Below are 26478 nucleotides of genomic sequence, written 5' to 3' on the forward strand. Positions count from 1 at the left end.
GTCTCCCGCGCATAACATATCCTGCATCCCACCTCTCCCTGTCCGATGAACGCGTGTCCCGACAAGCCGCTCCTTGTTCGGTGCGCTTTCAATGGCAGAAGCAAGCGCATCACTTTCCAGTCAGCACGTAATTGCAATTATGATCTCCTCCGCCGTAAGGTAATGACCCTCGTTTTTCGTGTAACCCAACGACTTCCCATGTTCACAGGTTGACCAATGCTTCTCGCTATATGGAACGCCATATCTCATTGCATGGAAAGATGATGACGGAGAAACAACGAACATCACGACGGACAACGACCTAGTTGAAACTATCAAGTACTTTCATGATGGCGGCGAGGCTCCCTTGTCATCTGCAGCTTCAATATTATCGGGAAGGAGCTTCAGTAGTCGCAAAATCACTATCCATGTCGATGTAATTATGGAATACGATGGCCCAAATCTATCCGATACATCTTCTCTCGCCAGTTTCGACGACTTCAAAGGCCGCAATGCGAGCCAGCATTCCTTTTCTATCGCCTTACCGCCAGCCGAGCCGGACGACGATTCCGTCACCGTAAGTTCTAAAGACTTTGGCTCCAACTCTTTACGACCCACACCTCCTTCCCGCCGACATCATCTTTTGGATAACGATAGCACCGCGCCGGGTCCCCCATTTGGGACAGGACAGCCTCGCGACTTGGACGACAAAGAGAATGGTTCTGATAGCTTTACCCTTTCGGACGGGATTATGGACTATAACGCTGCTGACCGGTACCCGGAGGACCCTTCAGCGGTATTTGAAACACTGAAAATGCAAGAAGCATTAAGTGATTTCTCCAGCGTCCATCGTAATTTAGGATATAACTCTCGTGGTCAGGCGTGGCTGGAGCAAGAACAAGAACGTGCTATTCGGTCGAAATTGGGCACACTTCCTCCCCACTCGGAGTCCGATGTAGTGTCCCTCTCCCCCGAGGATGGTTTGGAAGGCGATCTCGCCCTGGAATGCAACAATCGCGGATCGTTTTACTATACGTATACTGCTAGCTCTCAAGGCTACGATGAGGGTTCATCCCATGATGTTGGGCCGAGTGAAAACGGCGCTTCAATTCATCCAATCCGACAAAGGCCATCTTCAAGGCACCTCAATTGGCTCGCATCTCAGCAACTCGAAGCTCCAGTGACCTCATCTTCCCTTCCGACTTTGAACACCCACCATTCCGATCCTTTACCAAGACGCATACCTCCCTCTCTCGGCGATTCATCTGCGTATGAAGCCAAAGACCTTCCATTTGTTCCCCTCGCGGAGCCACCAGAACACACTCTGACAGACTGTTCCAGTTGCGGTCTCGTGCTAAATACCATTCGCTATGTGTGTTCAACTTGCGACGAGAAGGAACCAAAACAGAAGGTTACAGCGAGCAAAGGCAAAACGAGAGAGACTACCGAATATCGAGGAAACCCATATATGCCCCCCATGAGTTTCCCGACTCAAGCTTCCTCACCGACTATCACTGGTAGTCACGAGCCTTCACCTGTAGCAATAAATAGCGGCGGAAGCAATGAGACCCTGCCATATCCCTGCTCACCTCATCATAACTATCCTCCACGATCCCTCCATAACTTACCATCGCTGAATTCTTTCCCATCTATCTTCAATTTACGGAGGGTTCAAGCGTCAACTCGATTACATCAGGAAGAAACAAGACCTATTGTCGTTGGATTCGAGTTGTGCCCGGGCTGCATCGAGACGGCCGGCGTAGACCATGCTATCTTAGCGGCTGCACCTAGCCCCGTGGTACCATCATCACCTGAAGATCCGCACCAAGCTCTTCAGTGGCGTAAAGCAGCACCCAAAAAGGGTCATCTTCGGCATGCATACCACGAAAAGTTGTGGGGTCAACGCGGGTGGGAGAATGTTGGTGTGTATCTTTATTGTGACGTTAGTTATTTTATTGGTATGCTGACACTGCGCCGCAGTCCAGGAAGAAGATTCCGTCTCCAAATGTTCCACATGCCCTGCCGTGACATCTTCCCAGAGGTATAAATGCGCAGTATGCACTAATATCACTCTGTGCCGCGCTTGTTATAGGTAAGTCTTTCCGTTCACGCTTGGCTCAGGTATATGCTCACTTTCGTTCGAGTAGCCAGGTACATGATATTCATCCCTCCCATCCTTTCATTCTCCTACCAGACAAACCAAGGAAATCCGTTAGTGAGCCTGATTTTATGACGAGCCAGGATCTAGACTCGGGAGATGAACAATGTGAGTGTATTTGCTCTATAATACGTTCTCAAAAGAATTCTTATGTGTCAATCAGCCATGAAGCACCCAGGAGTACGATGTTTCAAGTATGTTCGTTTTATCTCACCTCCCCGTCCCATCTCACAATACGTAGTTGTATGAGGGATATCTTTGGGGCTCGTTTTCATTGTGCGATATGCGTGGATGTGGATATCTGTTCCAATTGCGAGTCAGCAGGGCTACCAGGCAATTTACATTCATCAGAAGGGGGTCATGATTCATCACATATCCTCATCAAAGTAAAAAGAGTTTCATTGATTGATACTCACATGGCTCACCATCGATTCCATAGATTCCTTATCCCTTAGGCACATCACAGGCTCGTGTCGATTGGATCACATATCATTTCATGTTTCAAGGCGACTGATTTCTGTTCTAGGTTCAGAATGCAAGCCGGCGTGCCATCTTTTTATGGAAGGATAGGGATGCCCCCAATGTCGGTTACTCTGCCGTTGGCCCCCACTCTGACACAGAGGCAGACAAGTACGCGCGAACTGTTACACAATCGGGCAATTCAACCTCTACATTATTTGACTCGTCCGATCACCATCAGTTAACCTGCAACAGCTGTCATCAGGTGTGTTATGTCCTTTATACCACCCGAGCTTGATTTATGAATCACCCTTCAGTCTATCATAGGGACACGTTATCAGTGCGCACATTGTCCTTCGATACCTGCCTCATTCAATTTAGTGAGCTCCATGCTGGATTTGTTGAAATTGTCTACTGATCCATATTCCCAAGTGCGAAAACTGCGAGGCCCGTTCCCATATCATCCATGACCCAATGCATATCTTCTTCAAACTCCCTCGGCCTGTGCAACGTCCCATCGAGTCTACATATCCTCTCTTACCACAACTGTGAGCGTATCACATTATTGCATGTTCAGAGCTAATTCTTGTCAGATATCGGATACCTGCCGGTGCCGGTACACATATCATTCTTCAAAATAATCCCCGAGGTGTGTTCACCTAGTTACTCAGTTAAATTATCCGTTGACACTCATTTTATAGAGTACCTGAAATATCTAAAACATGGCAACGCGGTCTGTGATCGATGCGTGGACAGGATACAAGGCAAATGGTTCCGCTGTGCGTACTGCCCCAAGGACCTGTGTGAAACTTGTGAGGCTCTTGACACCCATAATGATACACACTTCTTTGTTGTCTTCAAGTCCGATATCAATATGAATGTCTTGAAGTGAGCACAAAAGGTTTTTCTTTGACCATTCGAACTCTGAAACCAATGAACTTTAGAGATTTCGCTCATCTGGATCTTCCGGAACAACAGCAGACACCGATCCTTCCTTACGCAATCTATCAATGATTTTCATTCTTGTATTAACACGAGCAGCGCACGACAATTATGTAAACTATCCTGTATGGCGGACGTTAAGATCTAGGGTGATTTGGAGTACATGAGAGGTGGAAGCACATATCTGTAGGATGCAACACACCGAAACATCTCGTTTCATAGGATAATTTCCATCTATCTGGTCCATTGATAATCTTTATACAACCGTTTCTGCCCCACCCGAGGCGGGTACAATGTACATGCTGTATAGTACTAATATGCATCAAAGGCACGTATGATGGAGAAGATCGTCAGTCATCTTCGGACAGACAACGAACCACGCACTACGTCCATTGCAAATAATACATCGCCCCCACTTTTACTGTAATTGCATTCACCGCGAATTCGCATCAGTCTTTCTTAATGAAGTATAGTAATAGAGGGCGTCAGCATAACTAAGTCAGAAAATTTACATGATCACGACTTACGTCTGACTTGTTCAGCTGGAGATAGAAGGTATATTTTAAAGGCGCCTAGGATGATGAAATGATATTAGCAGTTTTGGGAACATCATTCTTGAGCCCGAATGCTGCGGCAACGATATTTCAAAACCGATAGTATCAGTGCGCATACATGGATTTTGTCCAAGCCTTACGAACCAATCCTTCAGTACCGTAACTTTTAGCGCAGATTCTAATAAAATGAACTATTGATCGTGTCGCTGAGCCGAGCCTTGGTGAAGATTGGCGGCTTGACTACCCATGCAATTTTTGACAAGTAATATCAACTCAAATATACTTGGGGCGAAAAGAGGAAAACATGACATTACAAGATGTGCCCACAGAACCATTCTACGCCGATAATAGATTGGATGTATGAATCGTGTAAGCTCTTAGCATCAACAACTGTTCTCTGCCTCCCTGTCGAAATATACGCTTGGCTTATACAAAATTACAAGCAAGCTGTCTAGCCTTTCTTGAACCCTAGAAACACACTTGTTGAGTGGAGATCGTAACAGAGCCAGACTGTGCTCACCAAGTCGTCTTCTTTCATAAAAGAGGTCGGTTCTGCTTGCTCCTAGGTTCACAATCTTTGGGCAACCGTCCCGATCCTTCTCGAGACGCGTGCATTCTGCACAATAATATGCATCGGAGATACCTTGACAATGGAGATCAGTCACGAACACATTTTGAATGGTAACCACTAGATCCAAACGTACCAGGAGCACCACAGATGATACACCGCCCTCCATAGGTTCCGAAGTTGCAATCATCACATATTCTAACCAATGTCTCTGGCCGCACATATGAGTCACAGACTGGGCTAATAAGAATGAATGAACGAGGAATCAAGGAAATGATACGGTGAACTCACCACTTGCCGTCGCACTTCTCACATAAACGTCCAATGGCTGGGTACGGATTGAGACCCGCAGAATAATATTCAAAAATGACACACATACCAATGCCAGGTTGGCGCCTGCACATAATTAAATCTGTTGAGGATGAATAAACATTTGCATTTGAGGAAGAGACGATAAAGTGTTACGCACCAGGATGGTGTTTGGACATGGTAGTTAGTCGCAGACGGTGGGTGACCTTGTAATCCAACCTTACATATAATAATAGCTGACTAATCAATCGACTTTCCTTTGATTGCGTTCAATTCAGATGACTTACAATGACTAAGTACGTTCGAGAAAGAATTGTCTTTATTACATGAGGATAATTGCGTAGTAGCACAGTTGGAAAAAAGACGATACACATGTCCAGTGCCAGAAGAGAATGACAACGGAAGCAAGAAAACATAATGTTGGATGATCATGACAAATGGAAGCTACCGACACCCTCCTGCATCGCGATACCTAATTTGTCCTTCATAACGGCCTTTGAGCTATAGTCCGGTAACTTGAGATAATTTACGCAAGTCATGACACTGGGAAGATAGTCATCTGCCTTGAGAGGGACCTCGTGAGGTTTACGGACAACAGTCAAAGGAGGATTAAGTCCTCTGAAACCTGCGAAAATTTTCAGTCATTGCATTGGCAACTGCGGCGATATCACTTACCACCAATAGGAAGTTTAGGGCTTCCAGTGATGAACTGTAGACAAGCACGCCGAGTAGGCCGGTCATAATCTGACATAACTTCGATGAGATCTCTGATAGCTCGACTTTCTACATTGAAGCCATGATCCGCTTTAAGTGCTTCAGATAGAGCTGATAAAGTCGGTGTTAGGTGCAACAGTACAAAGTGACAAGAACAACGTACTTTCGGTACTCCAGTCCTCGTCAGAATTGCCAAATAGCATGACTAATTCATCCGCAGTGAAGGTCTTGAGATCACTGACTGGGAAAACTTTTGAAAACCCTTCTCTGAATGCTTGTACTTGAACTTCGACCCCTTTGCCAAGGACTGCATCAAGGATGTCACTGATATAATCTTCGACGTTGCTCGAAGTCACGGCAGTGTTTTTCCCACCAGGCTGAATAGGCAAATTAGCGACAGTTGCTTCGCACCGAAAACGCCTTTACATACACGCAATTCAATATCGTACCCGGGAAGAGTGAAATCCAATGAGAGTTCTTCAACACTGACAGACTCAATCTTGACAATTTTGCTCAAAAGCTAGTAAGAATTTCAGTGAGAAAGTTGTGCCCGCCTGAAAGATGGAAGCACCTACTTTGTCCTTCTGAGCGAGGCTCTGCTCTGCAGCAATGTTTCTAAGTTTCTCCAGAGAGTTTGCAAGCTCAGCATCGACAAGCTGACGAAGAATTTAGATTCTGTATCATGGGACCCTAAAGACACTCACCCGAAGAGAGGTGATGCTTAACGGGACATCCTCGTGCAATACACGTTTGAGGAACACTTTGTTGAAGGATAGGTCAATAATCCGAGAGTCAAGCATGGCCTTCGCAACAAATTGACCGATAACGCGGATGATATGAGTCCTTTTTCTGAACTATTGTTAGTACATATATTCCGTTGTGAACCGAATACATACTGTCCACCCTCCCCAGCACAATCATCGGAGTGGAGAGGTGCAGGATATAAGCCCATGGGATGGTTGACATAGACTCCTGCTTCCGTCGTGTCTGAATCTCGCCAGATCTTGAGATCTTTGCGGGCAAACTCCTTCGATACCAGTGAATAGAACTCCAGGGTTGGTCCCAGGCCCGTTCCAACCTCTTCAAAATATTCCACCTCCAGAATTGACGATGAAGAACCATAGAGTTCGAAAACTTTGACCGCAGATTCTAGAATATGCTTTCGAGATATGCGAACCTTTTGACGTTGCAAGCGACCAAGGAAACCAATACCATCATCACGTCTTGAGCTATCCTGGCCACGAGCTTGCTGACTTTGCCATTTGAGAATCAAACGAGCATAACCAAAGGATGTGGATTGAAGGAAATTGTAGCGCGTAGCGAATGGAAAGAGGAAGGGGTAATGTTGAGGTAGATCTAGAGCCCAATCAGGCAGGCAAGAACTAATAATAAACATTAGTTGACGTCACAGAGCTGAGTATTCCTGCCAACCTGGCAACAATCATAGGCTCTTCGAGCTGCCTGGTGAGCTTGGCGGTGAGTTTATTGTTGATGAAAGCACTATCAGGTAAAAATCGCCTTTCTCCCAATCCCGAACGTTCTGCTTCCAAGTTATTTAGAAGATACAACACGCGAAGAAGGCGTAGGATCTTTGTGTAGGGTACATCATCAGGGAGAGAAGACAGACTCGGGGCTGTGGGACGACTACGGCTGGTATCGTCTGTTCGGACTGAACATTATTAGAGCGTCATTACTGCGAGCGCGGATGGATATACCTTCAGTCAATGGTTGAGGCCCAGCAACTTTCTTGAACTTGATGGTATAGATACCTTGCCAGATCATGCTAGGAAGAAGAGAACCTGTCTTTTTACGCATTTCATGCTGGTGAATAGCTCCATAGACGGTGAGATCTAGGGGTAAAATGTGATCATCCATTGAGAATTCCAGATGCCAATCGTTCGGCTTGGCTTTGAGGGCTGCTGCATAAGACGTGCGGGCACTACGTGAAGTACGGGTGGGTGTCATCTGCCCATCTTTAACAGACGAGCTTGGCGTAGCGATGCGTGTACCATCCGGCGTCTGAGCTTCTATTTTCGATCCGTCCTCAGCGACATTGACCGTGACCGTCTTCTCTGTCACTGAATGGTCAGTATCCTCCTCGTTGACAACTTCCGCATCTATTTCGTCGTCGTCGTCGACGTCAACGTCTTCGTCATCATCATTATCGGAGAACTCCCCTGGCAGGTCAGGGTCCAGTAGCGTGTCGCTGGACACGGCATCAGTTCGGTTAGCTCCAGATGAAGACGCGGTCAAAGCGGTCGAGTCCTCCATAATGGCATCTTGGTCTTTGCCTTCTTCAACTTTAGACGAATCGTCATTGCCCGCCAGCTTCGCCAAGCGTTCGCTACGTCTTCGGCCAACGGTAGGGCCCCCGGATGCAGAATCGACTTTGTTATTTTCGTTGACCGACGAGTCAGTAATCCTCTGGACATTATCTTCTAACCGAGAGCCACCAAACCCAGAAGCAGCGAGAGCCGCCAACATGCCTGATAATCGAGAGCTACCACCTATCAAACCGGAGACTCTTGGTCTGAGGTAGTCATGCAGGGCCTGGAAAGTGGCAATGGCGTGAATCGAAACTACAATATTCTGGAGACCACGGGGTGTGTCGGAGCCTTCGGCAGCTACTAGACGAAGTCTTAGCTGTCTGGCAAGTAGCGATGGAGAGCTGCGTTTTGAATCTAGATGAGAGATATCTTAAGCAATACATCAACATAGATAGAATTAATACTTACCGTCACTATTCTGGGAAACGGTGGTAACGTCAAATGACTCCATCCGCGTAAGGCTTTCTTGCAATTTCTTGACAAGAACAGCAAAAGAAGTTTGCCCTCCTCCGACGTTTTTGATCTTGTGGTGTGATAAAACATTGAAGAAAATTTCCCGACGTCGAGCAACAGAAACTAGAAACAGTTGAAACACGGGAACCGAAATCAATCGTGAAACTTACCGGTGCGACCCTCTTCCATAGCATAAGCCAGCAAGGCGTCAACAACTCCTCCCTGCAGGAGTTCAAAACTTGAGATAGACGTATGAGCCGAAGAAAACAATTCTGCAAGATCCCATAATGCTTCGGTTACTTCTTCCTCGGTCGCGAGTTTTGACGACAGACGATCGACGAGACGGCGGAGATGGTCAAACGATGCTTCCTCTGAAACGTCACTATCTTCAGTCAAAAATTTAAACTCTACGACGCGGCATCGTAGAGTGATAGCATCTTCAGGATCGAGGGAAAGAGAGTTCAACCTCTTGTAGCCCGGAATTGTGGAAGCAGAAGGGGTAGGGGCAGGAAGGCTCATAGGTTCTGCTGATTCCGCCGAATCCTTTTCTTTTTCTTTTTCTTTCAACCTAGATGATAGGAGCGGCCGCTCCGCGATCGACTCAATCTCATAAAATACACCTTCTCGTCGAAAGGCTGGCTTATACAGATGCGGAACTTTGCCCATAAGAAGGTCAACAAGTTGTAAAGCAGCTATGACAAGAGATGGATGGTCTTTGGATGACAGGATGGAAGATGCGAAGCTTGCGATGGGGACAAACTGCGGATGATAATTAAAGTTCTTCATAGACATGAAGGCCAACAAAATGCAACTTACCAAAAATACTTGTCTGATGGCGTCCGCATCCAGAAAGCTCACTGCTTTGAGTAATCCAGTTAAAGTTTTGACTCGAATTGGCGTGACAACGCTGGCCGCGTAAACATCAATAAGTATGGGCATTAGAATTTGCACGAAGCGTCCAACAACAAGAGGTTTGGATCGCATAAGTTCTGTCCTGTCTGGCGGTGTTTCCTTTGTTAGGGTAGTATTTGCAGTTGCTATACCCTCCTCCGCCTCTTGTGAAGTCTGTTCTGAAGCGGGTGCTGATTTTGATGTCTCCACGTCAGCAACAGACGTTGCAGCCTCTGCAGACGTCGAAGCAGCGGGAGTAGATGCGAGAGCTGGTGTCTGAGCAACTTGACGCGCAGCAACTCTGTCAGCTTTCGCCCTTGCTTTCACCATCCGTGCCAAGGACTTTTCAGTATAGGCTTTGTGGTCGAAAACACCATCTTAAAGCAAGGCCTTAGTATTTGATGAAGACGTTAACACGATGACATACCTTTAGGGAGAGGCGGTAGGAGTTCCGAGATTAAACTAAGTGTCTCTTCCACTTGGTCCTTCGGCCGATGAGCAAGGTTCTCCATGACAGCCATATCTGCTAATCCTCCTCCAAGGCCTTGACCACCAGTTGCATCTCCTTGCTCGATTTCGCCGTGACCTACCGCTGAAGGAAGAACACCGGTCAATATTTGATAAAGTGTATCAACAATATCAGCTTCTAGTAAAGCCATAGTAATCTTCGGGCTGGCCCTTGCGGACGTCGCTAACGCGCGAAGTAAGAGAGTAAAGGTGTTGGATGCAATCAAAGGAGAGCCTCCAGCAGGTAGTAAAAGTTGATTGACTGCTCTGATTAGCTCCATATCAACCAATGATTCCAAATTCTCGATGAAAGATCGAGAATAAGAATCAATGACTCGGATGACACAAAGGCATGCAAACTCGACAAGTCTTTGATCGGAGTACGACAAACAGCCACGTATGATTGGCCAGACACCCTTGACCATTGCAAAGTGGTCCGACGATATATTACGACAACAGTTTGCAGCAGCTTGCAAAGCAGTTCGTTGAACAGCAATGGAGAAGAAATCCAGATAGCTGAGCAAAGCCGCTAATCCATTATCTCGAACAATGGAAGAGGGGTATTCCTCAGAAATCTTTTCCATAGTCTAATGGACACGGCGAATGAGACTAGGCAAATCGCAGGTAGTAGAAAGAACATACGCTGAGAGTTTGCTCTGCGAGATCAATATATGATATCTCTATCAGCTTGCTGCAGAGTACGGGGATAGCACCGTGATATACAACGGTATGAGCAACACCAGGGAGTGCTTCCATAAGGTTGGCAAGGCAACGGCATGCAAGCACTTGTGCCTCGAGATTTTCATCCCCTTGGTGGGCGCCACCACTCATAGCTAAGGCTGCCGCGAGTTGAGCATCCTCGTCTTGATCCTGTTCATCTGAACCGTCATCATCTTCATCTTGGTCGGTGGCCTTTCCTCCTAGAATCCGGACCAATTCGCGAACATACTGCTCGATCGGGAAAGATCCAGCCAGGGTGTCCTCAGTACTTATGCTGAGTAGTTCACTCAACTCCTGTAGAGTGAGCAACCGGGTCGTAGGATCCGCGGCCGCTTTGATGTTGTTGAGCATAGACTTGAGGCGAGAAGACAATGATATCATGTAAGATCCAAATTGCCGGATATCGCCACCCAGGAAGGCCATGGCAGCGTCGAAGTCACCAAGAGATCCAGCCCCGGGAGCCGCTCCCCCCACTTCACGCGACACAGTTCCCTCGACACCATCCTCCTCCTCCTCGTCATCATCATCATCACCATCCAGATGACCGCCATCAACAGCTTCATCGTCACGAGGCACGTCACATTCCGCCTTCTGTTCGCTCCCAGCTAACGGGTCTTCCACACGCTGCTCACCATCAGCAGCCTCGTTCTTATTTAAACTGGCATCGATCATCTCAATATCTGCATCTTCTGGGCGCGAGGTGCCAACCAACTTCGATTTGGATTTGGCTTTTGAAGTTCTAGTACTATAACCCTGTGAGAATAGAAAACAGAGGCACGTATCCATAATACACACTTAGATTTTCGAGGCATGTCGTCTGAATGTGATGCAAGCGTGGAGGATCTAAATGAATAAGAAGTTCTTGGTCGTTTAGTAGATGGACCGGCAATATCGGCTTCGGGTGTGGGTTCCGGGGCAGCACGCTTCTTTCCTTTGGAGTCTTGAATTGGTTCGTTTATGGTGAGGGGTACAGTCGATACAACAGTACGACGGGATCTTAAAGGTGAATAAGCACATCAGCCAGAGCTATCCGATTTAGCTCGCCAAAGGCCACGCACCGTCTGCTGCTGCGCGAAGGGGTTTCGTCAACCTCTTTGGCCTTGCCTTTGGCAGTGTTTGTCTCTCTAGCTTTTCTGTTTCTGATATTGGTCGTAGTAATGCGGGTGATCCGAGGACTGGAAGATTCTCCTGTGGCTCCCACAGAAGTTACAGACTCTTCAATATTTGCACTATCAAGATCCTTTTCCTTGCCCTTTGATGAAGATTTTTGTTTCGCAGCTTTGACCCTAGCGCTTGTTCGTAGGTTCCTCCGTTCTCCAGTCGCTGATGAAGATTCTTGGTCTGTCGTTGAATGTGGTAGAAAATTCGGTGCACTAGAGCTGCTTTCGGCTTCTGTAAGATGGATTGGTCGTAAATCCATTTAGTGCATGCACCCAGCCATTGATTCTAGAGTCTGAACGATGAGTAGAAATCTGGCGGGAAAAGCGAAGATGGCAGTCGAGCAGAAACCGCAAACGGTCTGACTTGAAGGAAATCTCTTCTACCGGCTTAGGTAAGCCGACTCCGACCGTTGGGCTTGCTTGGGGCCCGCATTGACTCGATGCGTCTCTTTGATAAGATGTCAAAAGACTGGTAGAAGCACATGTGAAATCAGGATCTATTGTACAGCAATATTGCAAGCTACAAGTTGCTATGCCGACTTTGCCTCGCTCAGGATCTCTTCCACGCTCTGAACAAGAATGTCAACTGTCATCTCGATTTCTTTCTTCGTAACGTTGTATGCAGGCGACAACATGATATGATCGCCTTTGGTTCCTTCGAGGTTCCCTCCTCCGGTCATTCCCATAATGATAAGACCGTTCTTTAATGCTCGGGCTTGCACAAGCATAGCGAGTGGTTCTCCCTTGAAGTTGAATGACGCGGCTTCTACAGCATCATGATCAAATTCGAAGCACCAGAATAAACCACCGCCACGGATATTGAATATATAAGGAGCAGTCATTGCGTTAGGGCCACACAAACGTTCTCTGAGTAACGTTTCTAGAAGCGGTCAGTCAGCCAACGAAGGTTCGGTATAAATTAGCCCACCTAAATATGCGCCCTGAGCTTGCACATTGGCCAAGAGATTCTCTTCCTCGATGACTTGTTGTACCGCAAGGGAAGCTGCACACGCTAGCGGATGACCCTATTGGACTATAAATCGTTGAATTTTACACATAAGGTTACAGAGCCAGACCTGATAGGTGTGGCCATGTTTCCAGATGCCCGACTGACTGCGAATTACTTGAGCAACCTTGTTGGACATCAAAACCGCGCCAATGGAGGCATAGCTACGTGTTTACCGAACAATAAGCAGCAGCTTCTTATGACAATTGGAATTTGACGCACCCACCACCGAGTCCCTTCGCAACAGCTTGGATATCGGGCTGTACCTAGGCGTAAGCCTTCGTGCGTTAACATGTCATTAACAAAGTATACGCACCGCAGCTCCGTCACCGAATGATTGCCATGCATGAAGCGTTCCCATACCTGATTGAAAATGCGTAGTTGAAAAGCTGAACGAATTCTATGGGACATACTCACGGCCCATTCCAGACATAACCTGAAGAACTTTAGTAATCCAAACGGAATTATTATACAGGAGGACTGGCTCACTTCATCAAGGATAAATAAGGCACCGTATTTGTCGCAGACAGACTTCATCGCCTTGAAATATCCTTTTGGTGCTGGCACGCATCCAGTGGTTGCGCCAACAACAGTCTCAGCAACAACTATCAAAGAAAAGCTCTTTGAGTTACTCATTGGTGAGAGGAGAAAGACTACTGGACTTACATCCAATGACGGTGTGTGGGCCTAACTCCAGGAATTTATCTTCTAATTCCCTCCTCAATCTTTCCACATACTGTTCAGCCGTTTCATCTGGTTTCTGGAACCTAGCAGCATACGCTGGCGACACATGATGGAAGTGTTGCGAGTCTAATATGGCCGCATACGGCTTGCGCCTTACGGGGTGGTAAGCTAAGGATAAAGTGGTAAGTGAATTCCCATGGAAGGATAATTCTCGAGCAATGAAGTTGACGCGTTGCGGTTGACCAGTTTCCAAGACATACTGATGAAGACAAGAGAAACATCATTATCAAGGGTAGTAAATGAGTGATCAACACGTACCTGTCGTGCGAGTTTGACGACACCATCCATTGCTTCCGTACCTATAAACCCGGAACAAGTGAGGGTCTGAATTTACACTGCAACGAATAGAGAACATTTACCTCCACTAGCGTAGCCAACCATTTCAAAAGCTCCATTGCTACTTTGGACCAATTTTTTTGCCAAAGCTTCCGCAGGCTCGTTCGACAACTGCATGTTATAAACATCTAAAGATTGTTAGCACCCTCCACAATAAAGTAGCATCCAACCGAAACTTACAAGGAACTTTGTCGATCTGCTCCTTCAACGCCTTGATAACTTTGGGGTGAGAGTTTCCAAGACAGGACACAGCAGCGCCTCCAACAGCATCATATACGGTCCTTCCATCCTCTAGGGTGATATAACTTCCTTCCCCTGCGACGCCCACAGGCGGCCTCCAAGGCGTGCGATGTAGGATGTTTGTAGGATGTTTAAACGCGGTAGACTCTGTAGGAATCGTACTTATGGTGGTGGATTTCTTAATCGCTGGATTGTTAGCTACGCTCGCCATGACTCGAAATGTCCTGGTAGCTGTCCGATGAAGTGGTGATACTGAGGTGGCAAGTCTCGATCGGGTCGGTATACCACGCATTGAATATATATCGCGAGTGTTCAACTCAGCCGGCTCTCCGATGAATGGAGAAACACAGGGGCCAAGCTCGTGGAGTCTTGGAGGTATTTAAACTAAACTGTCCCATGTCCTTCCCTACAAAGCGGGTACCGTTCCGATAAGAAGAAGATCTTGATAACCCAAGTTGATCATGAGGATGCATTAGTATCTATTAGTATATCTTCTGATTAGATTGCTCGACCCTGCTATTCCTGATCAACACACATAAACGTCTCGTGGCCGAATGCGCAATAAGCGCCAGAAGAATAGCTCGAAGTCGAGATAGCTCTCGATCAAAGAGGCAACCAGCAACCGCGGCGGCAACTCTTATTTATGCTAACAACTGCACTTCCGACGAGCCCGTATCTACTTATCTACGTTTGCCCTGTGTGCCAGGAGGTGCCAGGTCGGTTTATCAATGTCGCTATCCGATTCTCGCTATGCGGTCAGCCACGGTTGCCACGCCTTCATCGAATCAACGTAACTCCCAGCGGCTCCCCGTATAACCATATAATGCAGTCCTCCTTCTCAAGAATCTCACTAACTATAAACCGTACAGTGCGTGCTTTGATCAATGAAGCGACACGTAACGAGTCTAACCCCTATCAGAAAATCGATTATTCCAATTGACGGGGGCCCTTGTCAATAGCGGCGAGGAAGTTGGCAGCTGATAAGTCACTTGAACAGCAATGCGGACAAAGGGAGGATACAGACAGATTCAAATCTGGTGGCGCCTCTGCAAATATATTCAATTCTCCGACTTTGCATTAACGATGCTAGGCAGTGCCAGCGGGCATGCACTTGCAGCGAGGAGCCTATCATCGATGCCGAATATTCGAACGACTCCATGCAGACTCCATGACTACTCCATGCTTTAGATTCACGAAATAAAAATAAAAAAAACTGTCAACATGGGAATATTTAGATCTATGCTCCTTTCTGTGGTTTTGGTCATCTTGATCCGACAAAGCGCGCCTTGGGAAAAGAAGGGAAGAGACGGCTTGGGACTTAAGAAGATCATATGGCCAGGATATCGTACATTGCCATTACCTTACGCCGGCAGCACAGCACCAGGGATCTGGCGAAAGTTGGGGGTTCGAACGTTCAAGATCCGGGACTCGGAAGCGTAATTTGAAAACATTCTCATGACCACCTGGCATAGAAATTGCATCGAATTTCTGTAATAGATGCAATGACAAGGAGAATCTTTCAATTTCGTTCTGTCAGTCAACACTCTAGCCTATATTTGTCGTGCAAATACCTCAAAAAGGCGGCGTTGGCTATGTACTGGGTATCCCAGGTCTTTTATCAATTCAATGTTAAGAGTGTAGTGTAGGCGACTCATTATATGCCCTTTGCCAGACAAGTGTCGGCATCTTGCCATTTTCATCTGCACTCAGCGCCGCTATGCTACTGGACGCACCAGCACGACAGACACCAACTCTGTGACAGGTGTGCCGCCCCGACTGGTTCCAAGCTTAACAGAGATTAAGTGGCTTTTCGATCCCGGGCCGCTTGGCTATGACGGAGTCTATTAGCCTAATAAAGCTCTGCCTAGCTCTGCACTGCATAAAGCATCTAGGATCTGGAGACTGTGTCCGTCTCTTATCTCCTAGCGGATAATCGCGGCTGCATTCAACTGAAAAATCTAACCCCATCAAAAAATACATTAGTGATAGGTTTTCAAAGACCAATCGATGCCTAATAGCACTTACAGTAGATCAAACGTAGATTTACATAGTCCGCTCACAGCTTTAGGAGACGCATTACTTACCCAGTCGGACGGCTGAATTAGTCCGGGAGTTTGGTAGAGCCGCCCTCAGAACAAAAAGCCATCGTCTTTCAACATGTACAACAGATAAATCGATAATGGATAAACTTCCCAAAGACACCCAAAACTATCTCCAAAACTTGAAGGATATTGCCGAGATGCCGCAGTGAATTTCAAATTGGGAGGTGTCCTAATCCCTCCTTCCCTTTTTAAGATAACGGATCAATATAATTTCTCCTTTCGAATTGTTTCGACGAATTTTATTATACCTTGTCAGCTCCTTACTCTGCTTGCCCTGCCCGTCATTTCGACTATGGGTGACCGTCAAGATGACCACTTGATGAGCCGAGATGATGCCCAGCAATATCTGAGTCTGAAATCCTCTACTTCGCAACAAATAAAGCCTGTGGCGATTTCAATTCAATTTCTTTGATTGTGGCTGTACCGGCCAGATGATGACGCGGACGCACAACTCAATTACGCGGCTCATCGGCAACGGCAGTCAACGTCGGCCTAACATTCTGCAGAAAAGGTGCCTCGACAAATATATCTAAGTAGTACATATACTATTTATGACAGTTGCATATCCGATAGATATGGATCACAATTCAATACTGACATTTTGAGCAAAGGTGTACAGCTGATCTACCGGTTGTTCTATTTTCGGAATGGCCTCAAGCCTTGCAACTATAGTTCAGAGGATGGCATTTTTTTTTTTTTCAGTAATCGTGGGCTTATAAACAGTACTCAGTATATCTGAGTGTACGATAACTTACCAGCGCGTCGGTCGCTTAGCTTGAATAGTTGTTTGCACATACTACCTAAGAGCTCTGAAAGGAATGTCATGATTAAAATTGAGATATATGAAACCAATGAACTTTATTAGTATATCTACCTCCGTAAATGTTTTCTTCTCAGCACCTAACAACGCAAAAAGATCTCATCTCAGGATGAACCCCTATCCGATTCGACAAGGTTCAATTTTAGCAATCTCCCATAGGGTAACGGCTATGTGTAAGGACACAAGGTCGAGTTGAAATCTAGCACCATGGGCAACGGCGTTCTAGGAGGTTGTATCTCCAGGGGACCGTGCAAAATAGAGTAGCCGACGGAGAAACCAGACGTGAGTGCATTCGAGAATATTGTGAACACTTAGAGTCTTCCCGCCGCCAGCGGAGCAAGTGTGACAAACAAAACAAACAAAAGATGGAAGGAAAGGTATCCAAAGAGAAATGGGGTACCTAACATATTGGTGACCCCCGATAGAAAGATGCTAATTAATGCGAGCAGTCCAGTGGAGTACAATGGGGTGTGTGTCTAGAGTTACATTACAAGCAATTTGTCCAACGCGGACTATCGATAGGACCCAAAGGAAAGAAAGAAAGAGCCAACTTACAAAGTATTGCACAAACACCTAAATGATTATTCCCTTCTCACCACCGGTCCCGGGTCCGGATGACGGTGCGGTTCCCTTGTTCTGTGTTTCTAAGATACTTCCGCTTAGCGAACTCGCTCCGTGCGAGTGGGCTCTGGACCTCAAAGAATTTTTCGAGCTAAGGGGAAGAACCATCAATGCGATGAACTCGCATAAAAAATTCGTTTCACTCACTTAGATCTATTAAGCGTCGGCGAACCAGTTAACCTCGCAAAATTGCTCGGGAAAAGTGGCACTCCCGCCGCTCTACTCTCACTAACCCAATCACCCAGATGCAATTCACTCAGAGTGCTAGCTGTATCGCCTGCATCACTTCCACCGCTGGGATGGATCATCCTGGAGTTGGACAACGAGGCGGCCATGCTGTCCTTCAATTCTGCCCTTCTGAAAGGCCCGATGCATGAGAATGAATTGCTCCTGCTATGCGGCAGAGAACCCATGTACGAGGGTCCTCTATTAGTTCCCGGAATCGTGGTAGCTTTAGCAGAGATGATTGGTGGCGACGCAGGAGACATCACTGGTGGAGTGTCACGGCGCATAGGTATAGGCGCAGTGGAAATTTTAAGACCAAGAACTTGCGAGACAGTAGTAAGATCACTTTGAGTAGAAGAAAGGCCGACCAAAGACGCTTTGTTCATACTTTGCGCACCCCCTTCCTCCTCTTCGTCTTCAGCACCTTCGGCGATGTCTCCCAGTCCATCGGAAGGAATATTCGGCGATAACGACGATGGCAAGGACAAAGGTGGGGGGACCGTGGAGAACGAAGGTGGTGTGGAAGTTATTTGCTCAATGATGATCTGATTCTCTGGCTCCACTTCAGGCGGTGTCGGACTAAAAACAGAATCACCACTCAGGCGATTTACTCTCTTGTCGAAGATTGGGGAATCCATTGTAGCATCCCAATCGGACCAGTGCCCGCGAGCAGCCCTTCCTTCGTCATCTGAAATGTCCTCTGTTCTAATACTGTCAGAATCTGAATTTCCATCATTACGGTGATTGAAATCCCAGTCTATGTCCAACTCCGGAGGGATACCAAGCGCTCCCTTCACACGTTCCCAAATTGATTCGGATCGTGATATGACGCACTTCCTGACAGCATAAGCCCAAATAGTGTCAGGAGCAACATCCCTATCAAGTTTGGTGAGATGAAAGGCCAGGTGGTGGTAGGACCATTCAGCGGGGTCAGTTGGGAGATCAGAGGGCTGCTCCAAGGGGGCGAGAGTGCCAGCATCTTGTTTTGCACCAATTGTCTGAGCGAGCAAAGCGAACAATTTGGCGTCGGGCGGAGAGGAGATAAGTGAAGTGACTTCAGATGGGCGATCAATGAAAGGAAGATATATGTCAACAGGAAGCGGCGTAAAAGTAGCTGGTGAGGGTTGAGCCTGACTACGAATGGGAGAACGAGGGGGAGAATTGGGCGCAATTGCTGACGGAACTGGCGCGGCTACTACGGCACGCGGGTTTATGGATAGACGAGCAAGATCTACAAGCTCTTCGGGACTCAGACGGGGTTTAGATGAGAACTGTCCTGAAGTGGATTGTCGAGGTGATAGCGAGCGAATTCGCGGAGACGAGGAGGGGCTCGGGATACGATCTTGACTGTCCCTCGCCGAAGGACTCCCGGGGGAGGTACCAGCTCCGGAAAAGGACGAGAAAGCAAAGCTGAGACGGGATGGTTGAGGTTGCGGGGATGGCTCTGCAGGTGTCTGAGGTGTCTGAGGCGTACTGGTAGTGCCAGAGCCTGGACGGCGATGTCTACGTTGACCAAAAGGGGGGGATGCAGGTGGCTCGTATGGGGGTGTGGGAGAAGACTGGGCAGGGGGAAGGCGGACAATCGTAAGAGTGCTGGAGGAGGTTCTGTCCGGATGATGGTTGAAGTTGGCATTAGCGTTGAATGGATCGCAGGCAGACGCAGAGCCACGCCGAGTACTGAGGCGGTGGGGGAACTGAGAGGAGGACGGAGAAGCCATGGGGGCGCGCTGAGAGTCGATACGAGCCATACTTATTATTCTTGATCATGACCCAGATGAGAGACATCATGATCCACCACGACTATTCCCACACCCTATTCACTGAGCTCGGCCGTTTCCGAGAGAGTGCATGCCCGCGGCGGTTCGGTGTTCCATGGAAAAAACGGATTGCCGTGAACTTTTTGTGTCCCAGAAATGTTCAAGACGTTTGAAATAATGGTAGGTTTGAGCTCTTGGAACCCCTGACAACATTTATATATGATTTATCATGATATGAAGAAAATAGATCAACGATATTTTTAGCATCTTGTTGTTGAACAGAAGTGCAGTGCCAGAAAAAATGCATAGACATTGAATATGAAGTGGGCTGACTTTCTAATTCAACCTTGAAGTAGACCCCCTTGGTGACATGCTTGTGGCTATATTAGAGTGAAACTCCGACTCGAGCAAAAACCTTCAGGCTTTGAAAGTCAAGTTATATCATCCCCATTCTGACGGGAGATTCAGGCGTGCGCATGACATTATTTGCCAAGCCCCGAGTTGTCAGGCTTGGAAGGAGAGAGACTCCTACCCAGCCTCCTAATACCCAGCCCGCTCGCTGCGGGAAGGACCGAAAACGGACTGGTAAGCTATCTGCTATGTCACGAGCATATGCCCGAAAAAACAAGGTGCCTAAGCAGTATTACCGCAATTTAAACCCGGCCCCAGCCTCACCATGCGTATACACGGTACGCGCCTGCACCTGCATAGCAGCCATGCAGTACACCGCAGTTTCAAAAATCACGCACCTCTTCTAGCCTCACTGAACACGTCAAAACGTACGTGTACAAGCAGATATATCTTCCAGCCGAGTCAGTCCTTCAAAGAAAACAGAAGGATCCGTCAAAATTTCATATCAAGTTCACGGAACCCTATCGACCAAAGGCCACTGTAATACATCCGTTTCCAGCGGCTCCCGGGATGCTGGGTCACCATAGTACTCAACCGAAATCCAGATACGTTCCTACCGTTGAAACAGGAGAGCTGCGGATGTCGATGAATCTCGTATGAACCCCCAAATCCATATGAAGACGGAAATCCATAAGGCTACTACATAGTCAAGTATATCAAATGCCTTCTGTTTTAATGCCATGGCCACTGCCGCCATTCATGTAAATCGAATCATCCACTTCAATTTCCCCTTCTGCATCTGCATCCGTCCGCATCTTCAGCAGATAATCTGGATCTGAAACCTCTGCAAGATAATCCTGCCGTTCGGTTTCCTCTTCCTCACTGATGGGTGCATGTGTCATTCTTATCACTTCCCATTTGTCGTCATATTGTTCGTATTGCTAATAAGAATGAGCTTCCTTCCATGACTGATTTTGAACTTGGGACACTTACGTTCGCCCGCTTCTTCTTTAACAACATCTTCCTCTCGATGTTCTTGTAGTAGGCACCCTTTCCTCTTCTCGGAGGCTGTTTATCAACTCTTGACATTAAATCCTCAAAGCTTTCAGGTTCCTCTCCATCCCATAGCACCAGCAAAAGCTCATTATCAATATTTTGCTCCACTTTAATCGTCTCGTAATCACGAACGAATTGGAACCATGTCGGTTCTTGATTCTCTGGAACCTCGTAAGGCCCGACACCAGCTCGTGTTTCTTTAAGCCGTAGTGCCGACTCGTCATCGTGAGTAAGATAATAAGCCAGGAATGAATCATGTTCCGTTTTCATCGGTCGAAGAATCGCACAGTCCAAACGTTCATCTTCCACCTAAATTGTAAGGAAAGGGAGAGCATGGTCAAGTGACACTATTCGAACAAAAGACAATACACTCACATCCACAGCTCTATCCCCAGGTCGTTCTGAGAACCTGAACAAATCATATTGATTTGGCCAGATATCTGCATCTGGAAGAATAGGATATGAATCTACCGCCGTAATATCCGGTTTGTTTGGGTGCTTCAACTTGGACAAATCAAATGTATCGTTTGACGCCGTAAAAGATGCCTCAATGTCGCGTAGCTGCGCGTTACGCGAAATATCGATGGGTGCAGAATTGATATTATGCTTCCTATCACACAAATAACCATGAGTCCACTATGATTATAGAGAGCAAAGAAAACATACGACAAGTCTTGCGACGATGTCCTAGAAATACCTTCTCGACTGATGTATTCTGTCTTCCGTAACCATGGGACATGCGCTAACGGCGCTGAAGCACCACTTCCACTTCCTACATTCGCCGTAATTCCCGTCGAAGTAGACGGATCAGATAAAAGGAATGCGTCCTTCGGGTCGAGTTTCGGTAAATTGGAAGGATCCGGATTCAACGCTTTATTCCACGTTCCTGTTACTCCAAGGTGAAATTTATACTTGGGTCAGAACATACCAGAATCATCAGCGCCCTCTTCCCATAATGACTCCCAATTCCCCAATTCCAAAGGCATCCCAAGCTCAGCATCCACAATCATAGGTAAAGGTGTCTCATTTACGAGCTCATTCAAAAATTCTGGACGAGTATATCGTCTGGGGTTGGTTGGAATATCAAGGAGTTTTGGTGGAAATGGAGGTGCCGGGACAGGATTGGAGTATCGTACGCGAACGAGAAGGTCGAGTTTTGAGCTTTTGCCAAAGTCAGTATGTATGTCTTATAGGATATAGGTTCAAACGACGCACCTCTTCTTGAAACTCATTTTGATATGTGCAGGAAGGCGAGTGAGGCTCACGTTGTCAAAGCAGTTACCCAGTCAAGGGCGGTGACAAATAGCAGTAAATACTTCTCGGTGACCTAAAAATAGGCAGTGCAAACGGAATAATTAAGTAGAAGATATCTAATGGCTCGAAAGCCAAGTATGTAGGACGGACACGGACAGGATGCCCTCCCAGAGAAGCATGCTGCGAGGCAGAATCGGACCTGACCAGGGCTCTCGCTCACCTCTCTTACTTTTTTTACACCCACACGCATTAGTACATTGGAATAATTGCTCGAACTAGTGACAAAGATTGAATACTAGAGTTTGGGTAACCGGTTGGTGGCTGGAATGGTCCCAGATCTCGTCATCACTCTCCTATTCTTCGCGCGCCCGAGAAGCGGCGAATCATCTTTATCCCTCAGATAATACGACCAATCTGCAGTCATATCCGACTCCGCCTGTGAGAACCCATTCCCCAAGTATGCGAATCGATTTTTGCCGACATAGGTAAAGTTCCAGTCTTCATATCGGGGTTCAGCCAGACTCTCCATATAATGTAGAGTGCTTCCTGGCCAAAGTGCAGTAACTTTTTCGGAAGCGCTCCCGCTCTTGTACCAGGAACGACAGCTTTGTTCCCATACGGTACCTTTCATATAAGCATCTTTGAAAGTCATAAAGTCCTCCACGGCATCGAGCCTGGGAGAGATGCTATGAATGTTCTCGGTTTGATAGCGGTTAATGAGCTTGAGTATATAATCGATCTGTGCCTCTGCAAAAAGCTTTATTAGCAATAGGTACAAGAAACGAGGAAAAACAAAAATATACCTATTCCAATCAACACAGGACCATTTCCGATGGGACTATTCGGCCCAATGAGCATAAAGTAATTAGGAAAGCCTGGAGCTGCCATTCCAAAGTAGTTCTTCGGCTCATCCTTCCATGCTTCGGCCAATGATTCCCGATTCATCCCAAGAATTGGGAATCTAGGCAAATAACTCGTGTCGAATCCCGTGGCGCAAATGATCACATCGACTTCGTATTCCTTTCCTTCCTGACTTAAACAACCTTTCCGGGTGATTGCTTTCACGCCGCTGCTTACCACCTCTGTTTTCGGGTCGACAAGAGCCTCGAGGTAGCCCACACCAGGGGTTATCCTTCTACATCCCACACCATACTTTGGAATGATTTGACCCTCGAGTCCGGAACCTTTGATCACCATCGCCATGGCCCCGCGCATTTCCGCAGTCATTGCTTTCTGCATGGGTGAGTCTCGTATAAAAATCGAGTACAATGAATTGATGCTGGAGTCTAGCTCTCTGCGATGCTCTTCCAGTTTTTTCGGGTCGGCAGCAAATATCCGCTTTTCTTCATCGGTATAATGCCGTTGTTGGAAGCCTTGAGTGGGGAATACATAGGTAGCGGAACGATTGAAACTGATAACCTTTTTAACTGTCGGTAGGATAGATGGCAATACTTGGATAGCCGACGATCTAGGGGTTATGAGCAAAAGGCTAATAATGGTCAGAGCTGAAGCTTGAAGACGGACCCTGTTCCAATCAACGCCACGGTTTTACCAGTGAGGTCGACATTTCTATCATATTTTGCCGTATGAAGTAGTTTCCCTTCGAACTCTTTTATTCCCGGGACGTCGGGCCATTTCCATGCATTGAGAACCCCCGCAGCGTTGAGTAGAATATGGCACCAGTCACTGATAACTCTCCCTGTCTCGAGGTCGGTGACCTCAATGTTCCAATGACCCCTCTTGTTGTCCCATTCTGCGCGAGAGACCAATTTTCCGAACTGACAGTATTTGCGTATATCATACTTATCTACGAAGCGGACGAAGTATTCCTGGATTTCATCCGATCCCGCATACGTAGACGACCAATTTGGGTTCGGTTCAAAAGACCAGACATATGCATGAGCCGCAATGTCACAAGCGCAACTGGGATGCTCAAGTCAGTTTTGGGGACCGTGAAGTTTGAACCGTATAAAACAATCACCCTGGATATTTATTTTCGAACCATGTTCCACCAACATCTGCGTTTTTGTCGTACAACGTCAGGTCAAAGTTCTCGAATGATCTTTGTAATTTATAGGCGAACAAGAGACCGGAAGCTCCTGCGCCGATGCCTATCACTTTCAAGTGTCGTTGATGGTGGATTGGCTTGTCTGACCATGAACCAGACGTGACATTTTCGCTATCGGGATGTGAACCGTCGGGCATACTGAGAGTAGCCAAGAACAGATTTGTCCTCGTTCATTCGCATGGGATGCGGAATATATAGCTACTTGCGTAGAAGAGAAGTTCGTATCGTCTGAGTTCCACATGCCAATTCTGGCTGCAGTGAATCATCGCGGATCGCTGTGAGAGCTTTCATGCATCAGGCCTATCCTTTTATCGGTAACAGGCCCCCATACGCGTTGCATAGCAAAATTCCAACCCAGTCATGGGGTCGGAAGTTATTTTTGTGAAGTTCAGAACCAACTGGGCCTTGATCATGAGTTTCTACTGCTAGATCCAGTTCGGAAGACGAAGACCCGCAAACACAAAAGAGTTGAACAACGACCCCTTAGTTCGCCGGAAAAATTCTGTAACATCCAAACTTTCAAAAAGATACGCTGGCGACCTGCTACATGTGTGTTAAATGTGAGGCTGATAAATCAGCCAAGTACTTACTTGTCATATTTCATTACAGTGTGAGATTCCAGTCGTCCGAGCAAGCCGATTTGGAGCGGGTATAGTCATCTATATGATGTCAAGTCCTGGCACTTTCTCCAATGTATGGGAGTGAGAGTTGAATCGAAGTGGCTGACAGGTTTTGTTTCCCACGTTGATAATACGAAAGTTTGATGGTCCATTTGTAGCTAAGAAAAGATAGATTAAAGTACGAGGATGTACGACCACGAGTTACTCTTTGAGAAGAGGTCGACAACTAACTACAAGAGCAGACAATTATTGAGAAACATTTGCTCTAGTGATAAGACCGCTAGCCAAAATGACTTCCTTTTTGGGCTGTACAATACTACTATCAGTTCTTTCATTCAGTGGTCATCAGGTGCTCAACACCGAAGAGGTCTTGATAATTGAAAATACAAGGGCTTAGAGATCTTGTTATGGAACTGGTTCCACCACAATCTCTAACTATTGGCATCTTATGCCTTGTGGTTACTTTACTACACCATCACCATCATGACAAGATCAGATCTCGTGGCTGATCGAAAACTATACAGCTGTTCGGGATCCCCCGAACGTTTCGCCCACGGTACCCAACACTGACAATCGTCAAGACCAGCGCTTCGCCAACAGTAATCTCCCTCTCAAAATGGTCAGTTTCTCTTGTGTTCCCGACTCATGTACCTTTACTCTGGCACAATGCTAACCATACTTGATTACTATAGACAAAACGCACAAAGAAGGTCGGCATCACCGGAAAGTATGGTACCGTAAGTATCGCTCTTCAACCTACCGTCCAAAACACTGCAAATGAAACATTAAATCTGGTCTTTAGCGTTATGGTGCCTCCTTAAGGAAACAAGTAAAGAAGATGGAAGTTTCTCAGCATGCTAGATACACATGCCCCTTCTGCGGCAAGGTATGTTACATTCAAATACGGTCTTCTCTACGATTATATTGATTGTTTGGTGTTGTAGGACTCCGTAAAGAGGACTGCTGTGGGTGTCTGGAACTGCAAAGCCTGCAGAAAGACTATCGCTGGTGGAGCTTGGACTGTAACGACGACCGCTGCTGCTACTGTGCGCAGGTATGTGTTGCATCATATCCATAATTTGGCTTTGTATTAACAGTTAATCTTTATAGCACGATTCGTCGGCTGCGTGAGATCAATGAGGCTTAAAATCCCTGTCTTATTATCGCATCTTCTTCGTTTATGTTTCGTATGTGCTATGAACCCAAAATGCATTATACTCGCAGGCATCGACGTTTGAGTCTCATGATCGATTTCCATCTATCCTTCAGAGTACTTTCCAACCACTTAAATGACCGGGACACTTCAAGACAAACATCCATCATATTGGTCCTAGAAACATCATGCATAGACGAGTGCGATAATCATCTGATACTAGAGTGGTCATGAAAAGTCGTCAAAACGTAAGAAGGAATGCAGAAAATCCACGAAGACATAATTGAGTCGAAGCAAGGACGCAGTAACCATTAGAAGCCATCGCCTTGACCGCCATACCGTTTTGGAAGTTGCGTGTCATCAATGTAGGGGCTCAACGCTTTA

General features: G+C 46.7%; 7 protein-coding genes across 7 annotated transcripts; 1 reads left to right on the forward strand and 6 right to left on the reverse strand.

Annotated features, from left to right (window-relative positions):
• AGABI2DRAFT_185895 (hypothetical protein) lies at positions 1-3813 on the forward strand. The gene is made up of 13 exons (XM_006461734.1): positions 1-159; positions 209-1901; positions 1960-2071; positions 2127-2245; positions 2301-2331; positions 2379-2523; positions 2577-2603; positions 2664-2861; positions 2914-2976; positions 3029-3144; positions 3190-3245; positions 3298-3484; positions 3541-3813. The coding sequence occupies exons 1-13, from the start codon at positions 46-48 to the stop codon at positions 3608-3610; spliced, it is 2931 nt and encodes a 976-aa protein (XP_006461797.1). The 5' UTR covers positions 1-45; the 3' UTR covers positions 3611-3813.
• A 538-nt stretch (positions 3814-4351) lies between these two features.
• AGABI2DRAFT_193181 (hypothetical protein) lies at positions 4352-5187 on the reverse strand. Its single transcript, XM_006461735.1, has 6 exons — positions 5130-5187; positions 5040-5072; positions 4952-4988; positions 4797-4900; positions 4613-4735; positions 4352-4560 (listed from the first exon to the last, which is right to left on the reverse strand). The coding sequence occupies exons 1-6, from the start codon at positions 5146-5148 to the stop codon at positions 4544-4546; spliced, it is 333 nt and encodes a 110-aa protein (XP_006461798.1). The 5' UTR covers positions 5149-5187; the 3' UTR covers positions 4352-4543.
• An 88-nt stretch (positions 5188-5275) lies between these two features.
• AGABI2DRAFT_222707 (hypothetical protein) lies at positions 5276-11248 on the reverse strand. Its single transcript, XM_006461736.1, has 14 exons — positions 10504-11248; positions 9782-10448; positions 9280-9731; positions 8634-9222; positions 8419-8586; positions 7399-8364; positions 7115-7352; positions 6580-7065; positions 6388-6532; positions 6259-6339; positions 6114-6203; positions 5847-6060; positions 5645-5794; positions 5276-5594 (listed from the first exon to the last, which is right to left on the reverse strand). Exons 1-14 carry the CDS (start codon positions 11002-11004, stop codon positions 5398-5400), a joined length of 4944 nt encoding a protein of 1647 aa, XP_006461799.1. The 5' UTR covers positions 11005-11248; the 3' UTR covers positions 5276-5397.
• Positions 11249-12216: 968 nt separating this feature from the next.
• AGABI2DRAFT_136712 (hypothetical protein) lies at positions 12217-14436 on the reverse strand. The gene is made up of 11 exons (XM_006461737.1): positions 14008-14436; positions 13851-13955; positions 13750-13790; positions 13414-13690; positions 13237-13352; positions 13165-13183; positions 13064-13110; positions 12970-13007; positions 12818-12911; positions 12670-12766; positions 12217-12621 (listed from the first exon to the last, which is right to left on the reverse strand). The coding sequence occupies exons 1-11, from the start codon at positions 14276-14278 to the stop codon at positions 12272-12274; spliced, it is 1455 nt and encodes a 484-aa protein (XP_006461800.1). The 5' UTR covers positions 14279-14436; the 3' UTR covers positions 12217-12271.
• A 3126-nt stretch (positions 14437-17562) lies between these two features.
• On the reverse strand, positions 17563-19583 carry AGABI2DRAFT_118651 (hypothetical protein; the record flags this gene model as incomplete). Its single annotated transcript, XM_006461738.1, has 2 exons — positions 17563-17701; positions 17758-19583. The coding sequence occupies 2 exons, from the start codon at positions 19581-19583 to the stop codon at positions 17563-17565; spliced, it is 1965 nt and encodes a 654-aa protein (XP_006461801.1).
• A 1076-nt stretch (positions 19584-20659) lies between these two features.
• AGABI2DRAFT_118652 (hypothetical protein) lies at positions 20660-22231 on the reverse strand (the record flags this gene model as incomplete). The annotated part of the gene is made up of 6 exons (XM_006461739.1): positions 20660-20884; positions 20937-21308; positions 21375-21609; positions 21666-21885; positions 21928-22160; positions 22215-22231. The coding sequence occupies 6 exons, from the start codon at positions 22229-22231 to the stop codon at positions 20660-20662; spliced, it is 1302 nt and encodes a 433-aa protein (XP_006461802.1).
• Positions 22232-22381: 150 nt separating this feature from the next.
• AGABI2DRAFT_193185 (hypothetical protein) lies at positions 22382-24471 on the reverse strand. Its single transcript, XM_006461740.1, has 4 exons — positions 24235-24471; positions 23778-24176; positions 23057-23721; positions 22382-23000 (listed from the first exon to the last, which is right to left on the reverse strand). Exons 1-4 carry the CDS (start codon positions 24456-24458, stop codon positions 22549-22551), a joined length of 1740 nt encoding a protein of 579 aa, XP_006461803.1. The 5' UTR covers positions 24459-24471; the 3' UTR covers positions 22382-22548.
• Between the last annotated feature and the right edge of the window lie 2007 nt (positions 24472-26478).

Source organism: Agaricus bisporus, assembly GCF_000300575.1.
Source record: "Agaricus bisporus var. bisporus H97 unplaced genomic scaffold AGABI2scaffold_6, whole genome shotgun sequence".
NCBI classification, from domain to species: domain Eukaryota; kingdom Fungi; phylum Basidiomycota; class Agaricomycetes; order Agaricales; family Agaricaceae; genus Agaricus; species Agaricus bisporus.

What these genes read in the sequence shown, in the direction of transcription:
- AGABI2DRAFT_185895 (XM_006461734.1), top strand. Translation starts at nt 46, where the DNA reads ATGAACGCGTGTCCCGACAAGCCGCTCCTTGTTCGGTGCGCTTTCAAT. An exon ending in ACGCGGGTGGGAGAATGTTG is followed by an intron (nt 1,902 to 1,959) that starts GTGTGTATCTTT and finishes ACTGCGCCGCAG; the next exon opens with TCCAGGAAGAAGATTCCGTC. An exon ending in CCAGGAGTACGATGTTTCAA is followed by an intron (nt 2,332 to 2,378) that starts GTATGTTCGTTT and finishes CACAATACGTAG; the next exon opens with TTGTATGAGGGATATCTTTG.
- AGABI2DRAFT_193181 (XM_006461735.1), bottom strand. An exon ending in GAGAAGTGCGACGGCAAGTG is followed by an intron (nt 4,901 to 4,951) that starts GTGAGTTCACCG and finishes CATTCTTATTAG; the next exon opens with CCCAGTCTGTGACTCATATG. An exon ending in TATCATCTGTGGTGCTCCTG is followed by an intron (nt 4,736 to 4,796) that starts GTACGTTTGGAT and finishes TCCATTGTCAAG; the next exon opens with GTATCTCCGATGCATATTAT.
- AGABI2DRAFT_222707 (XM_006461736.1), bottom strand. Translation starts at nt 11,004, where the DNA reads ATGGCCTTCCTGGGTGGCGATATCCGGCAATTTGGATCTTACATGATA. An exon ending in CCTACCGCCTCTCCCTAAAG is followed by an intron (nt 9,732 to 9,781) that starts GTATGTCATCGT and finishes CCTTGCTTTAAG; the next exon opens with ATGGTGTTTTCGACCACAAA. An exon ending in GAGCCTATGATTGTTGCCAG is followed by an intron (nt 7,066 to 7,114) that starts GTTGGCAGGAAT and finishes GTTTATTATTAG; the next exon opens with TTCTTGCCTGCCTGATTGGG.
- AGABI2DRAFT_136712 (XM_006461737.1), bottom strand. Translation starts at nt 14,278, where the DNA reads ATGGCGAGCGTAGCTAACAATCCAGCGATTAAGAAATCCACCACCATA. An exon ending in TCGTCAAACTCGCACGACAG is followed by an intron (nt 13,691 to 13,749) that starts GTACGTGTTGAT and finishes TGTCTTCATCAG; the next exon opens with TATGTCTTGGAAACTGGTCA. An exon ending in CATTCGGTGACGGAGCTGCG is followed by an intron (nt 13,008 to 13,063) that starts GTGCGTATACTT and finishes GCCTAGGTACAG; the next exon opens with CCCGATATCCAAGCTGTTGC.
- AGABI2DRAFT_193185 (XM_006461740.1), bottom strand. Translation starts at nt 24,458, where the DNA reads ATGCCCGACGGTTCACATCCCGATAGCGAAAATGTCACGTCTGGTTCA. An exon ending in TTCGAAAATAAATATCCAGG is followed by an intron (nt 24,177 to 24,234) that starts GTGATTGTTTTA and finishes TGAGCATCCCAG; the next exon opens with TTGCGCTTGTGACATTGCGG. An exon ending in TCCTGTGTTGATTGGAATAG is followed by an intron (nt 23,001 to 23,056) that starts GTATATTTTTGT and finishes AGCTTTTTGCAG; the next exon opens with AGGCACAGATCGATTATATA.